Source organism: Ipomoea triloba, chromosome 5 (genome assembly GCF_003576645.1).
Source record: "Ipomoea triloba cultivar NCNSP0323 chromosome 5, ASM357664v1".
NCBI lineage: Eukaryota > Viridiplantae > Streptophyta > Magnoliopsida > Solanales > Convolvulaceae > Ipomoea > Ipomoea triloba.
Window position 1 is genome coordinate 32,408,154 of NC_044920.1, and position 13,440 is coordinate 32,421,593.

The 13,440-nt window shown below is 35.3% G+C and overlaps 1 protein-coding gene across 4 annotated transcripts; it reads right to left on the reverse strand.

The window, feature by feature from the left end:
- Positions 1–651: 651 nt before the first annotated feature.
- On the reverse strand, positions 652–8,549 carry LOC116020881 (RNA polymerase I-specific transcription initiation factor RRN3-like). Of its 4 annotated transcripts, none has more exons than XR_004098864.1 (17): positions 8,418–8,549; positions 6,445–6,605; positions 5,682–5,765; positions 5,503–5,574; positions 5,338–5,409; positions 5,013–5,249; positions 4,431–4,541; positions 4,226–4,345; positions 3,635–3,760; positions 3,478–3,546; positions 3,256–3,359; positions 3,050–3,133; positions 2,853–2,946; positions 2,020–2,139; positions 1,584–1,774; positions 1,061–1,455; positions 652–835 (listed from the first exon to the last, which is right to left on the reverse strand). XR_004098864.1 is itself a non-coding variant. In XM_031261446.1 (17 exons), exons 3-17 carry the CDS (start codon positions 6,556–6,558, stop codon positions 1,137–1,139), a joined length of 1,917 nt encoding a protein of 638 aa, XP_031117306.1. In that variant the 5' UTR covers positions 6,559–6,605; positions 7,954–8,010; positions 8,418–8,487; the 3' UTR covers positions 707–1,136. The 4 variants fall into 4 exon arrangements, 3 of the variants coding, with proteins under 3 accessions (XP_031117306.1, XP_031117304.1, XP_031117307.1); XM_031261446.1 differs by adding an exon at positions 7,954–8,010 and having other exon boundaries at positions 707–1,455; positions 8,418–8,487; XM_031261444.1 differs by having other exon boundaries at positions 707–1,455.
- Positions 8,550–13,440: the final 4,891 nt, after the last annotated feature.

A 13,440-nucleotide genomic window follows, 5' to 3' on the forward strand; every position in this document is an offset into this window, starting at 1 on the left:
AGACAAACAAGTCATATATTATTCAATTAATTGAGTAATATTTTTGTACTAATCTTATAATCAAATAAATGTACACGTTCAATATTAGAGTTTTTTATAATTTCATCTTTATTTTTATTATCTCAATATATAATAAAAAAAATTTATCCACGCCCGAGTAATTGGACAATTATTTGTTCTAATTCAAAGGAAAACATCAGAAAACATAATCGATCCAATCAATTTCATCAATTGCGCTATATAATATTCGATGTTATAATATATATAATTGTATATTGATCCAAATATTCTTTAAATATTATAACAAATCCATTCCGTGCAACGCACGGGCGAAAATACTAGTTTTGTATAAAAAGAAAGAAATGCCCTAATTTATTAATGACAAAAAAAAAATCATGGGAAAAAAAAAACTAAAAGTAAAATAATATCTATAAATCTAAACCAAAATTGAAATTAATTCTTCCTTTTCTACATTAAAGAATAATGGGAAACCGGGGCCCGGGTGCGGGTTGCCGTCGCCACTGTCCCCATCAAATTGGCAAATTTCAAGTTCTTTTTTTTGTAAATTCAAAATAAAATAAAAAATATTTTATTGTAATCATCTAAATAAAAAAATCGAGAGCCAAATTATATATTTTTTTTTCTAATAAATTTAAAAGTCTATTTGAACCTCCTCCTTATTCCCTAACTTTTTTAAAGGTAAGAGTAGAGACGACATTACAAACCATTTTGATTAAAACAATAGGGTTACATTAATATAGGTAGGTAGATGTAGAATACATGGAGCAGAAGATTGCGCTACTCCACCACAAAATTGAGACTCATATTGAAGCTCCTATGCCCGTAAGGGCAGCCTGAGTGGCAAGACCAAGACGCTCGCGGCCGTGAGGTCCTGAGTTCGAAACCGTCTGCCACCCGGGTTTGAGCCGGTCAGCTATGGGCAACCTAGGCTGGTTAACCTCCCTGTGGTCCTTTGCCGGCTAGGATCACAGGGCGAGGGTTTACTCACATACTCGGAAGAGGAGTGGGGTTTGCCTCGATAAACCCAATATTGAAGCTCCTACATATTTTTTTACAATTACCTACTAGGCTACTACGCACAACACAGCAAAACTGAAAGGACAATGGTCCATCCATCACAAAGAATCAGGACAAGGTCTGATTCTCGAGGGCATCCGCAAACCTGCACCTGCACCTGCACCTTCACCTCCAAAGCGTTGGAGTAATGTATTTTTCGGAGTTATAGACATCTTGTTCAGGTTGTAATCAAACTCAACGTCAAGATTCCCGTTGTCAACCTGACAACTCCGGGGAGCTCCTCCATCAACTATGTCCATACCATTCCCAGGAATGCAAACTTCAACCTCATCCTCATCACTAGTGCATTCGTCATCCTCAACCTCATCATAAGTATTTCTAACCATGGACCAGTATATGAAGTTTGGCCTGATAAACCTATAAACAAAAAAACACAGGACAGTCAATTAACCGGTGTAGTACACTAACCTCTAAAAACTGCAAAGTTAAATCACAGGCATTTTTTCATTTTCTTACAGTAAGATTGACATATAAGCAAGCCATACCTGTCAGATTTCTTTAGCAAACATGGGTCAAATGGGAAAAACGCGTCAAGCCTCTGATTCCCACCAAATGCCATTGAAACTTCCGATTCGAGTAGACCACTGCCAATGGGGGCATTGTTGTCTGGGAAACTAAATAAACATGTAGTTTCTGCCACCCTAAGGAATTCTTCTACTATTGATGGTAAGCAAACCTGTTCAAAAAGACAGCTGATTAAAATAAGGCAAAATCCAGTCATGTACAATGTAAATGGAACACACATAAAAATGAAATATTTTCTTTCCTGAAAGGTTAATGAAAATGCAAACACAAAAAGAATCATTTAAAAGATTATTATTACAAAGAAGAGAAGGTTGAAATGTGGGCAAACACTACAAGTCATTTCATACTTGAGGAAAACATTAAAATGGCCAGTCTTGGCATTATCATAGTGCTTACCATCAATGGACTTAATGAATGCCTCAAGATATCCTCTATACGCATGCGCAGGAGATGAGATTTAATACGGAATAAACTATGAATGGATCCCCTCCGGAAGCAAATTATGTACATTATGGCCTGTAATAAAGCAAAAAGATGTACAAATAAATTTACCATTCCATTTTATACTAAAATCAATTGCTAAAAACAGGCAGCATTTTCTAACTACGCAATAATAATTAATACATGAAAACATTACATCACATACTTTATGGAGTCAGGACACAACCAATAGACACCAGTGTAGAAACAATTGATCACTCTACACAACCCTCCTTTCCTTTAAGATGTGCAGAACATCTTAATATATCTTTATTATGTACTCCATCCATTCTATTTTATCTGTTTGGATTGGTTAACCAGGATAGACTCAAGATATTTACATGCAATTTTAATTAATTAATTTAGTTTAGAGGATATAAATAAATATATTTAGAGACCTGAGAAATGATGATATGTGTCTTTTCATACTCCAATCTTATTTCCACCACACAAAGTATACAGTGATTAAAGAAAAGTGCCAGTTACATTAGAGAAGAAATATGAGGTTGAGATAGTTAAGAAGGGAACAGAGATAGTTAACAAAGTGCACTTCGCAGTAGCGAAATCCTGTGCCATCGATTCTGGTTGCTCCGTCACTTAAGCTATGAAGCGATGCTTTTGACAAGTGAGGCATTAGTTTAGTTGTGGAACTATGGCAAGAACCGCCCCTCCCATTCCCACATCATGATAAGAAATTTCAACTCATAATAGAATAAAATCAGTCCAAATTATAGAAGGCAATCGCATACCTGACATCCAGCATAGAAATCCTTGTGAACTCTAGGATTTGGATTAATTTCACCAGTTTTAATTTTGCAATAATTATAACACCAATTCACCAATCTGAAGCAACATAGAAAAAGTAGACCACAAGAAATAATCAGAAATCCTTTGATCAATATTTTATTCCACCATAATAAGCAACTAGGATTAAGATGGAAAAAACCTTTCCAAACAGTCAGCAACAAATGGCATGTCCATAAACCTTGCACGAGCCAGATAACTAGCAAGATAAGCAACAGCACTCATTCTGCAGGAACCATATAAAGCAATTAGTAACTAGACAGTAGACAAAGCACAAGAAAATAGATAGAGAGACAATGGAAAATGATAACAAGATACACACACACACACACACCAATCCAGTCTTACCTCCATTCAAGATGGGCACTGGACTCAAATATACGAATGAGCATGTTTGCAAACCTCTTACCACAGTTCTCAGGATCAAGTGAACAAGCATAGAACATAACAAACTGGAAAAAAAAAAAAAAAAGAATGAAGTTGAATTACAAAACATAAAATAGCACGGAGTTCATATACATGAGGAAGATTCTTACTGTCAGGTGAAAATCAGAAATTATTCAAGTTTACCTGCGCAAATTTGGACTTGTATGCTGTCAAAACAGTTTTTTCAAAGGACTGAAGAAGTGTGTCAAATACCTGCACAATGTACAAAAACACACATAAGAACCAAGAACCAAAAGGATTTTATGGGAGGGTGGGAGGAGACTAGACAGATGATAATCACCCTACGAAGGCAGCCACTGTCATTGCAAGATATGAAGTACTCAAATATGAGCACCATCAAACTATCCAACTTCTGAGCACTGACACTGTCTCCAAAAAATCTGTCTATCCACATGTCCCTTTGAAGCTGCAAAACAGTTTCAAATTAGAATCAGAGATTATAGGGTATGAAATCTAAATTTAGGACTGAAGAAAAAAAGTTCGAAGAAAAATATACCTATACCTCATGCCAAATTTAATTTTCAGCATAAATGTTTATACTTACATCAGCAATATATAAAACCTTTATGGTTGCATACATTTCATTTCAAAAAAAAAGGTTTTCAACTATATTTCTCAATCAGCTGTTATCACTTATCAGTTGGGAATTCATGTAAAATTGTCCATGACACCATCAAGCCAACTTGACCCTAAATCTCATGAACCAATTTCACATTCAGGAAACTAAGTTCTCAATTTTATGGACAACTTTGTATACCAATGCCGCATAAAAGAAGTCAATAAGAAGCAAGTATACAAGCTAGTACTGATGCAGATTAAGGTATGCTTTAAACACCAATACTTAATATGCTATATGTATATGCAGGATTACCTCAAAGTCAAAACTCTCTTGCTGACCATTGTCTATGGGCCCTTCTAGATCTTCTAACTCAATGTCAAAAATTCCTTTAGTGAAATCATCTTGCAAAATAGCATCCCATGATATATCCACCTGAAACAACAATAAGTTAATTTGGTGCAACGTCTCCCTTTCAACGAGGAAATCAGTTCAAAAACTTCCTCTTGATAGAACTCACATCCAAATCTACAAGCCTATCCACAATTGCCACAAGCATTGTGCTCCCAACAAGTTCACCTAGCGGGCTACTCTCCAATTTTAGCATGTTCTCCACATACATGACAATCAACTGCAGGTAAAGAGAAATGTTATTTGCTACAAAACGTTAGAGTTTCACAAATGATACAGAGCATGAAAGGGAAAGCAAATAATTTAACTAAATTAAGCATTGATCACAATCTAGTACAGACAGGTGAAAACTTGAGAATATGTGCCACATATGCAACAAATATCAATATATATTATATATGTCCGGATGCCTGAAAGAGCAATGCTCACATTAGGCACCTAGAAGGATAGTGATTATTACAGCAATGATACTCATACTTGTTGAACAACATTCAGTTCATTAATGATTATCCAATCACTATGTTGTCTATTATAAATATTTGAATGACAAAAGATAATGTTAATATCATATAGATCTCCATAGACTCCATGCAATATTCTTCTCAAAGACAACTGGATCTCATAATTGCACTCAAATAGCGCCAACAAATAAGAAAAAGAATGACACCGAAAGGTGTATATCTGAACTCACAGCTTCCTTGATAAATATGTGAGGCATTCTGTCCTTAATTATTTTCTCAAGTCTCAAAGGAGAGAGAGGTACTAAATCAGCAATGTCTTTCAATGTTGAATGCACACGATCAAGAACTTGTCCCTTTCTTGCCTGACCTCTTGGCTGACTCAGCAATTGCAGGAAGGTGTATGGGGGCATAAAATTACTCACAAGCATTTCCAAGCATAAATCAATGTACTGCCCACTTGATGCCGCCTGCAAGTTTTAAAGCATGCATTGATCTCCAAGAACCAATGTACTAGTGAAAAATGAAATGGTAGCTATCACCAGTAGAGAAACATACCAAGGATACAACTAGTTCCATCAGAGCATCCATCACATCAGTCCCGTAGTTCCACATGCTCATTCTTAATATCTGGAGGTCCTCATTCATGAGAGTTTGTTTACCAAAAGATAATAAACGTAAATCTAAGGGGAATTATTAACAAGAATTATCATTAAGACTTACAGAAGAAAGAAGAGATTGATGATGAACAATGTCTATACAAGAGACAGCTCCTGACAAAGCCTTTAAACATGTCTGCCATGCAATTTGTGGAAGAAGAGGTAAATACATGATCACTAATTACTAATGAAAAGGTCTAGGTTTTCATGAATCATGACAGTGCATGTGGAATTAAACCCTACCACAAGTAAGGCCACCTCTTCAGTTGATAGATGTTGATCACGGTTTATAACTCCAACAAGCTGGGAATAATTGTCCATATCACCCTAAAACCAGCCGCATTCAGCTATTAGATAACTTATTATGAAATTAACAACGAGCTCATAACTGTAAAGAGATATTACTGTATGTCAATAAACAGATAGAGGCGCAAATGAATTCAATGCATAAGGACCTCAACCATCAAAAGACATGCTTTTACTTTATGTTGAATGATTTGTTCTTGCAAAAAGATAAAAATCTGGCAGTGGGAAGTGGATTAAAACAAATACAAAACGTTGAATTACATCTCCAGTAATTCTGCACTGGGATACATGGGAGAATGGACACAGCTCCACATATTTGAAAAGAACATAAAAATCATATAGTGCCCCACACACATCCCTTTCTGCTCCACTACCCCCAAAAATAATTATAAAACAAAGGGAAAAAATGGTAGCATCTAAAATCACCAATAGTACTTGATAGATAAATGACATAATGAAAAAATTATACATTTCCAAACTCCTTAGAATAGAAAATAATGTATACATGAATAACATCATGAAATCAGCCGGTATGAAGAAAAGCACAAGGAAAAAGAATAAGTAATCAAACAGCAAACAGATACGCCACAGATACACTTAACAATAAATTCCCCATGTGGCCTAGTCAAATGCTAATAACACTACAACAGCAATTAAGGAATTTGAAGTACATTTTTTAATCCACATTTAATGTGATTACCTGGATAGCAGATTTGAGGGCATCCCTAACATGATAGACCAGCTCTGAATCAGAAAGGTCAACATTCTCAACCTCTTGCATGACTACCTGCTCAGCAGCTAATTGTACTCCCATTTCTTCCAATATACGAATGACAATTAACTAAAACTCCAGTGATGGATCTGTATGATGATGAACCTTAAAATAAATTATATCATTAAGGGGAAAAAAAACATCAAACAACCCAAGCTCAAGCTCAAATGTATACATCTATATCTTTATCTTTATCTTTATATATATAATAACAAAATAGTGTCCCAAAATCTTTTCCTGCCTTGTGAAACGGAAATAAGCAAAACTGGATTGCATAACAGAACAATAAATTAAGCATTGAGCAGTGCCAACAAAGTGTACAATTCCGAAATTTCAATTAAATGTAACAAGGTTGAGGTGGTGCAATTATGGCAGGTGTGACACAGTGATTCGTTCAGATTTAATTAATTGACCATACATTGGTACAATTCAAGTTGCTTTGGGTAAAGTGATTACTCAAATATATGGCTGCTGTAATTAAATAATATAATCCTTTAACTGATTACTTGCCGTGAATTATAGAGCAATTCACCTCAGCATTCTATCAAAACCAATTCTGGTAAGCATGCTGATCAAAATACATTCTATTCTTCTTCCAGTGACTATTTATTCAACACAAACATTGAATCTGAACATTGTTAAGTGCAGCTAGCACCAATGTCCGGGCTTGTGAAAGGCATTAATCCTAGCAACACCTTTTGGGCATTCAGATCAAGGTTGGTTAGTTTGAATGAAGTGCAAGACAAGTCAATGGAGTGTGTCTTCCACGATAATGAGATTTGTACACATAAAGCCATAATCGTTTTTTATTTTAATCAATGCGTTGTATGTGCTTTGTACGAGAAAAGAAAATTGCTGACTTTGTTTTTAAATGTAAACGCAAATTGTGAGTTAACTTCAGTTTGGCAATATATTTGAAGAATACACCTTGTGCATCACTTATTATTTGCAGATGTGTTGAGCATTTAAGATGGCTATATATGTTTGTAAACTATTCTGAAAGTGTTTAGCAGACCTTAGTATCAAAATGAACAACCATGCTAATCTAGGTTGTGTCAAATAACTATCCATTTCTTTATCACATATATTATAATGTGAAGTTCAAACATAACTGTTTTTCCTATGCACCATGTGTTCTTATAATTACCCCATAAGACAATTGGAAAGAGACTGTTTCATCAAATCAAACCATCTGGCTAACACAAAAAACCATTCCCCTCTCAAACCCAACAATGAAGAAGCTAAATGGATCAATAGTATTAAACAAGTGGAAAATTAGCAGAGTATCTATATCCAGTATTTATATATTTATTAGAACCTGTTTTAATCATATACTGCATGTTCAAAATCTTTGTTTTGGAACTGTAAATTAACTAAATTTTAGTTTCTGTTCTCAAGGTGCTATTTTCTTTATTGGTAATGACTTGGTGTTCATACCTCTTTCTGACCCACGGAAAATCTTTTATATGCTGCTATGGACTTGATATATTATCTCTGATATACAAAAATCCACACAAAAAAATCAAACTGTTACGGAGTATATAATTATATTATTTAAATGTTATGATTTCAGGTATATAATTTTTTATCTAGGGCCAATTTCACAGCTGAAATAATAACACGGGATTACAAAATTGATCAAATTCACGAATTCGGAAAATTTTTATTTCAACCAGAACTGACAACAAAATTTAAGAGAGGATTTACTAAAAATTGCTAAATTATCTGAGATTTGCAGATTTTGAAGGCACTGCATATACACCTTTAATAACACTATATTCTGTGATACGGGTGTTCATTCAAGTATCGGAAATATGCAATTGTCGAAAAACAAATTAGGTTTACCAGTACGCATGTTCGTTTATTCATTTACAGATAATGAATTAGAGCATTGAACGTACCTATTGTAGCATCCAAAATTAAGGGTTTAGAGAGATTGATTATGTAGCATCTTGTGCTGAAAAACGGCGGATGGAGAACAATGGCTTAAGCGGAAGAGAATTTGAAGAGGCAATTCAGGGTTTCGAATCCATTTTATTTATATATGGGCTAAAAAGATTTGCTAATTTGTTGTTGGGCCGCTTATTGTACAAGTGACCTTTTATTGGGCTCTAATATCACTTCAAAAATGGAGTTAATTCCAACAAAGGTCTTCTGAGTATAGTGATTTTCCACATTTGGCCCTCGTCTTTTAATTTGGACAAATGTGACACTTGACTATTAAATTCTTTCCACCGTTAGTCCTTCTGTCATATTAGCGTTAGTTACCCATGAAGTTCAAGGGTAAAATCGTCTTTTCGCTACCTAGGTTTCTTCTTCCTCTCCATTCCTCAGTTCGTTCTCCGCAGTGATATGAAGAACACATTCTGTGAACTGAAAAGCTTTCATATGCCATGTTTTTTTGAAAAATTGAACACCTTTAAGGCTTCAACTATGCCTACACTGTAGAATGGTGGTCAAATTGAGCCCAGGAAGGGTGATGCATAATATTCATAGAAACTAATGTAGCTACCAAAAACTAAATTTATAGTATACCATAAATAATTTAAGTTGCTTTTTGTTTCAATACAGACATAAACGAGTAGCCAAGCAAGTTTCTCAAGAAGCAGAAAGAGTGAGGTTTACATCAAAGTGATATGTACAGAGAATCTAGAATTGGCGAAGCTAATTGTACATTTTGCTTCGTCAGTGATACTTTGCGCTAGGAGAATTGTACCTTGCTATGAACTTTTGAATTTTGACTCTGAATCGCCGTCTCCCTAATCCCTATTTAATTAAAGAATAAAACCCACGCCCCTAAGCATACATTCTTATCAACGGCAAAAGTCAATGGAAGCGACAAACAGCGGCGCCGGCTAATATCGACGGCGAAGTTCACCACAGAATATGGAAGCGATAAGAACAGCCACAAGGTTTTCACTCAGCACCGTGCGATTGGAATCCGACAGTAGCTCAGACAATAGCACTAGACCTTCTCCACGCGATTGAAATGAAAGAAGACGAGCTCCCCTTCTCTCGATTTCCAAGCCTTCGTCAGAACATAGGTGTGGCCCATCAAACTCTTCCCAAATCACAACTCCATTGTTGCAGTGATATGAAAAATACACTCACTATGGTCTGCGGGGAACAAAAAGGAAACCAAGAGGAAGAAGAATCCCAAGCAACAAAAAGACGATTTTACCCTTGGAGTTCACGGCTAACTAACGCTAAGTTGACGGAAGGACTAATGGTGGAAAGATTTGATAGTCAAGTGTCACATTTGTCCAAATTAAAAGACGAGAACCAAATTTGGAAAATCGCTATACTCAGAGGACCTTTACTGGAATTATCTCTCAAAAATGCCATACTTAGGGTGTGTTTGGAAAGTAGGAAAATGACTTCTGGAAAATGTTTTCTGAAAAATGAGTTATTTTCCGAAAAATGGTTTAATTTCCAGTGTTTGGATGCATTCTGAAAAACTGTATTTGTGTGTTTGGTTCATTTTCCGGAAAATGGGTAGAAATATATAATTATATATTTTTATTATTTTATTTAAAATATTAAAATATTTATAATAATATTTAAAATAATATTTATAATTTATAATAATAATTAAAATTAACCCCCCCCCCCCCATTTCCGGCGGAAACCAGAGGTTTCCCGCTCTGGTTTCCGGCGAGAAACCAGATTTCTCGCCGGAAACCAAAGCACTTGGTTTCCGGCGGAAACCATATGATGGTTTCCGCGCGAAAATGGTGATGTGTGTGTGTGTTGTTGTGGGCGGAAAATGACTTCCGCCCAAATTTGGCGGAAGTCATTTTCCGCCAAATGAGGCTTATTTTCCCCAGTCAACGGAAAATGATTTCCGTTGATTGGGTTTTCTAGTGCTTGCCAAACACCCAATGCCTGGAAAATGATTTCCGGAAATCATTTTTCGGGCTTCCAAACACACCCTTAATTTAACCGGCTATTTATATCATGGACTAGTGTTTACATAGGATTCTGGATCCTAAATCAAAATGATAAAGTACCGAATTCATACTCGTAAGGTACAGAATTTTATAACATAAGACACAAAAAATCACAACACAAGACACATACACATGTTATATATTTACTTATTTTTCAAATATGATTTAGGTACAAAATTTGAGTTCGGCCCAGAATTTCACAACACAAGACACAGAAATTCATAATATAAAACACAACTTCTAATTCAAAGCAACTACATAGAATTATGCTTGCAGGAGGTCATGGCCACCAACATGGCCGTGTCCTTGGCTGTGCCAACAAAAGCAGTGCATACTGTTTTTGGTTGATTTTGGACACGGTCGTGTCTACCACGCTCTGTTCGTATTTAAGCCCGTTTTCACTCATTTTTACACAGTTTTAACCAATGGTTAAATCCTAGACACTCTCTTTCACTTCTTTTCATATTTTTATGTTAGATTAGGCTTATATTTAGGTTCTACAACACTTTTGAAGCTTGTAATCTTGGATTTGAAGCTTGGATTCCAACATTTCAAGATTGTTCTTCCATTTTCAATACATAAGTTCTCCTAACTTTTATCTCTTTTTTTTGCAAGATTTATGTTTATTACTTGTGCTTTTGTGTTCTTTATGCTATTTAATCATGAGTAGTTAATTTATGGGCTTGAGTTAGGGTTATATTGTCTATCTTGATGCTTAATTTGTGATTATTGCAAAAATGGAAAGAACTCTAACCTAGGGTTCATGTGCTTGTGAAGGTTTTGTGTTTATATCTTGTTAATGTTTGATGTACACATTAATTGACATGTATTTGGAGGATTCCTTTCCTCAACAAGATTTGGGTGATGAATGCGAGTCGCCCCTTGCATAAACTTGATTTTTCCTATGAAAATGGAGAAAATTGGGGGTTTAAGATGCTTTGTGTGCTTGATGGACTTGGAATTGATACACCATGATAGTGGGGCAATTCCTTGTTCTAATCCTTGTTTATTTGCTCACGGAAGTTACTTTAGACTAGTATACATATGTGCATTCCCAATTGACTCTGATTACTTGTTCTCCCTAACCCCGTAGGTTGTTGAAGCATCTAGATGATAATGCTCCCTAGCTTGAGTCCTATTTCTTTATTTTTGTGTTTATCTTTATGTATATGTGTTAGTCTTACCATTTCCTTAAACTTGTTGTTTGCTTAGCTTCTTGTTGATTTTCTTATGCTAGTGCCTAGTTATGATTGCATATTGCGTGTCATATCCCCCAATCCCCTGAGGATGACATTGTACCCCGTACACTCACTATCACTCATTTTTGCTACGTCATGTTTTCAAAAGGGAGTAAAATGGTGTGATTAGGGATCCTCCATATTAACTTGAATGCAAGTAAAATTATTCACTTTTACATTATACATTCTTTTCAACTTAAATTTTTTTTTATCCTTTTCTTTTTGTACAAATAAAATTAATGTATAAAAAATATTCAAATATTCAAATAATCAAATGTTCAATACAAGCAGGGATAACAGAAAACCAAGTAGAAGGACCAGACTGAGAACTAGAAGCTCTAGCTAACACATTAGCAAGCTTGTTCTTTGATCTACGAACAAACAAAATAAACACTGATTCAAAGTGTCGTTGTAAAAATCGACATTTTGCAATAACTCGACCCGCATAAGAGAGATTAGGCAAACCATCTTTTATCTTTCTATACACTATCTGACAATCTGAGAAGATCACTAGGTTACCCCAACCTCTATCAATAATCCAAGAAAGAGTCTCCTTAATAGCTAAAGCTTCGGCAAGATGAGGATCATTCATACAACAAATCGGGTCATTCTTCGCCGCAAAAAAATCACCATTATCTGCCAAAACAACTACTCTAAAATTAGAGATGTTAACGAACCGAACATAAACGAACGGAGGTTGTTCATGTTCGTTTGTTAAGAATTTTGTTGTGTTCGTTTGTTAAGGTTTTTGAAAATACTGTTTGTGTTCGTTTGTTAAGCATTCGTTAACGTTCATGAACGTGTTCATTAATGTTAACAAACATGTTCACAAACATATTTGTTAGCAAACACGTTCACGAACATGTTCGTTTACGTTCAGGAACACGTTCGTGAACACTTAATAACCAAACACTTGTACATGTTCATGAACACAATTTGTTCGTGAACACGAAATAATCTACTATGACACCCTAGAATAATTTAACCCGCGTTATTCCAATAATTTTTCCCCGAGGAGTTATTATTTAATTGAACCCATTTCCTTGACCCAATAAATAACTCCTAAGCTAGTCTATTTAATTCAAAAGCCCAATCTTCTTAAGTATTGCATAAGGGATATTTGATTTAGGGCCTTTAATCCCTTATAGCTATGTATGTATATTAATTGACCCGAACTTATATTAATCTAAGCCTTATCTCTAGAAGTAATTTTTATAAAAGAGGTTAGCCCATTCTTCATTTTCAAGGGCTCATGATTATTCTTCCTAACCTAAGATATATAATATATGTATGTATATGATTCCAACTAGTATATATATTCTTCTCCTACAAGATAAGATGACCTAGCATCTCTCTCTTCTCCCCCCCCCCCCCTTCATCTTCACGCCATTTTCACCCTAAATCACCTTGGGAACTCACCTTCTTCATCTATCAAGCAAACCAAATAAAGACTTGCATTTTAGGATTCTATAAGCTAAAGAGAGGTAAGATTCATCCTTAGGTTGCATTTCTTTCCCTTTTCCTTCATCTTTATAGCAATATCTTATTCTTGCTTTGGGGATTCTTGGGTTCCTTATTGTTAGGAACATCATGTAATAGGTTTTGATGATACCAACTGATAAGTAGAAATCCCCAAGTCTCGATACATAGGCAAAACGCTGTAAGTTCGACAAGTAAACCAAGAGCGAAAATACAACCGGGTAACTTTGAGCTCAACTCGGAAAATATTTAAGCTT

What these genes read in the sequence shown, in the direction of transcription:
- LOC116020881 (XM_031261444.1), bottom strand. Translation starts at nt 6,558, where the DNA reads ATGGGAGTACAATTAGCTGCTGAGCAGGTAGTCATGCAAGAGGTTGAG. An exon ending in CCCTCAAATCTGCTATCCAG is followed by an intron (nt 5,766 to 6,444) that starts GTAATCACATTA and finishes GGCTGGTTTTAG; the next exon opens with GGTGATATGGACAATTATTC. An exon ending in ACAAGTCCAAATTTGCGCAG is followed by an intron (nt 3,360 to 3,477) that starts GTAAACTTGAAT and finishes TTTTTTTTCCAG; the next exon opens with TTTGTTATGTTCTATGCTTG.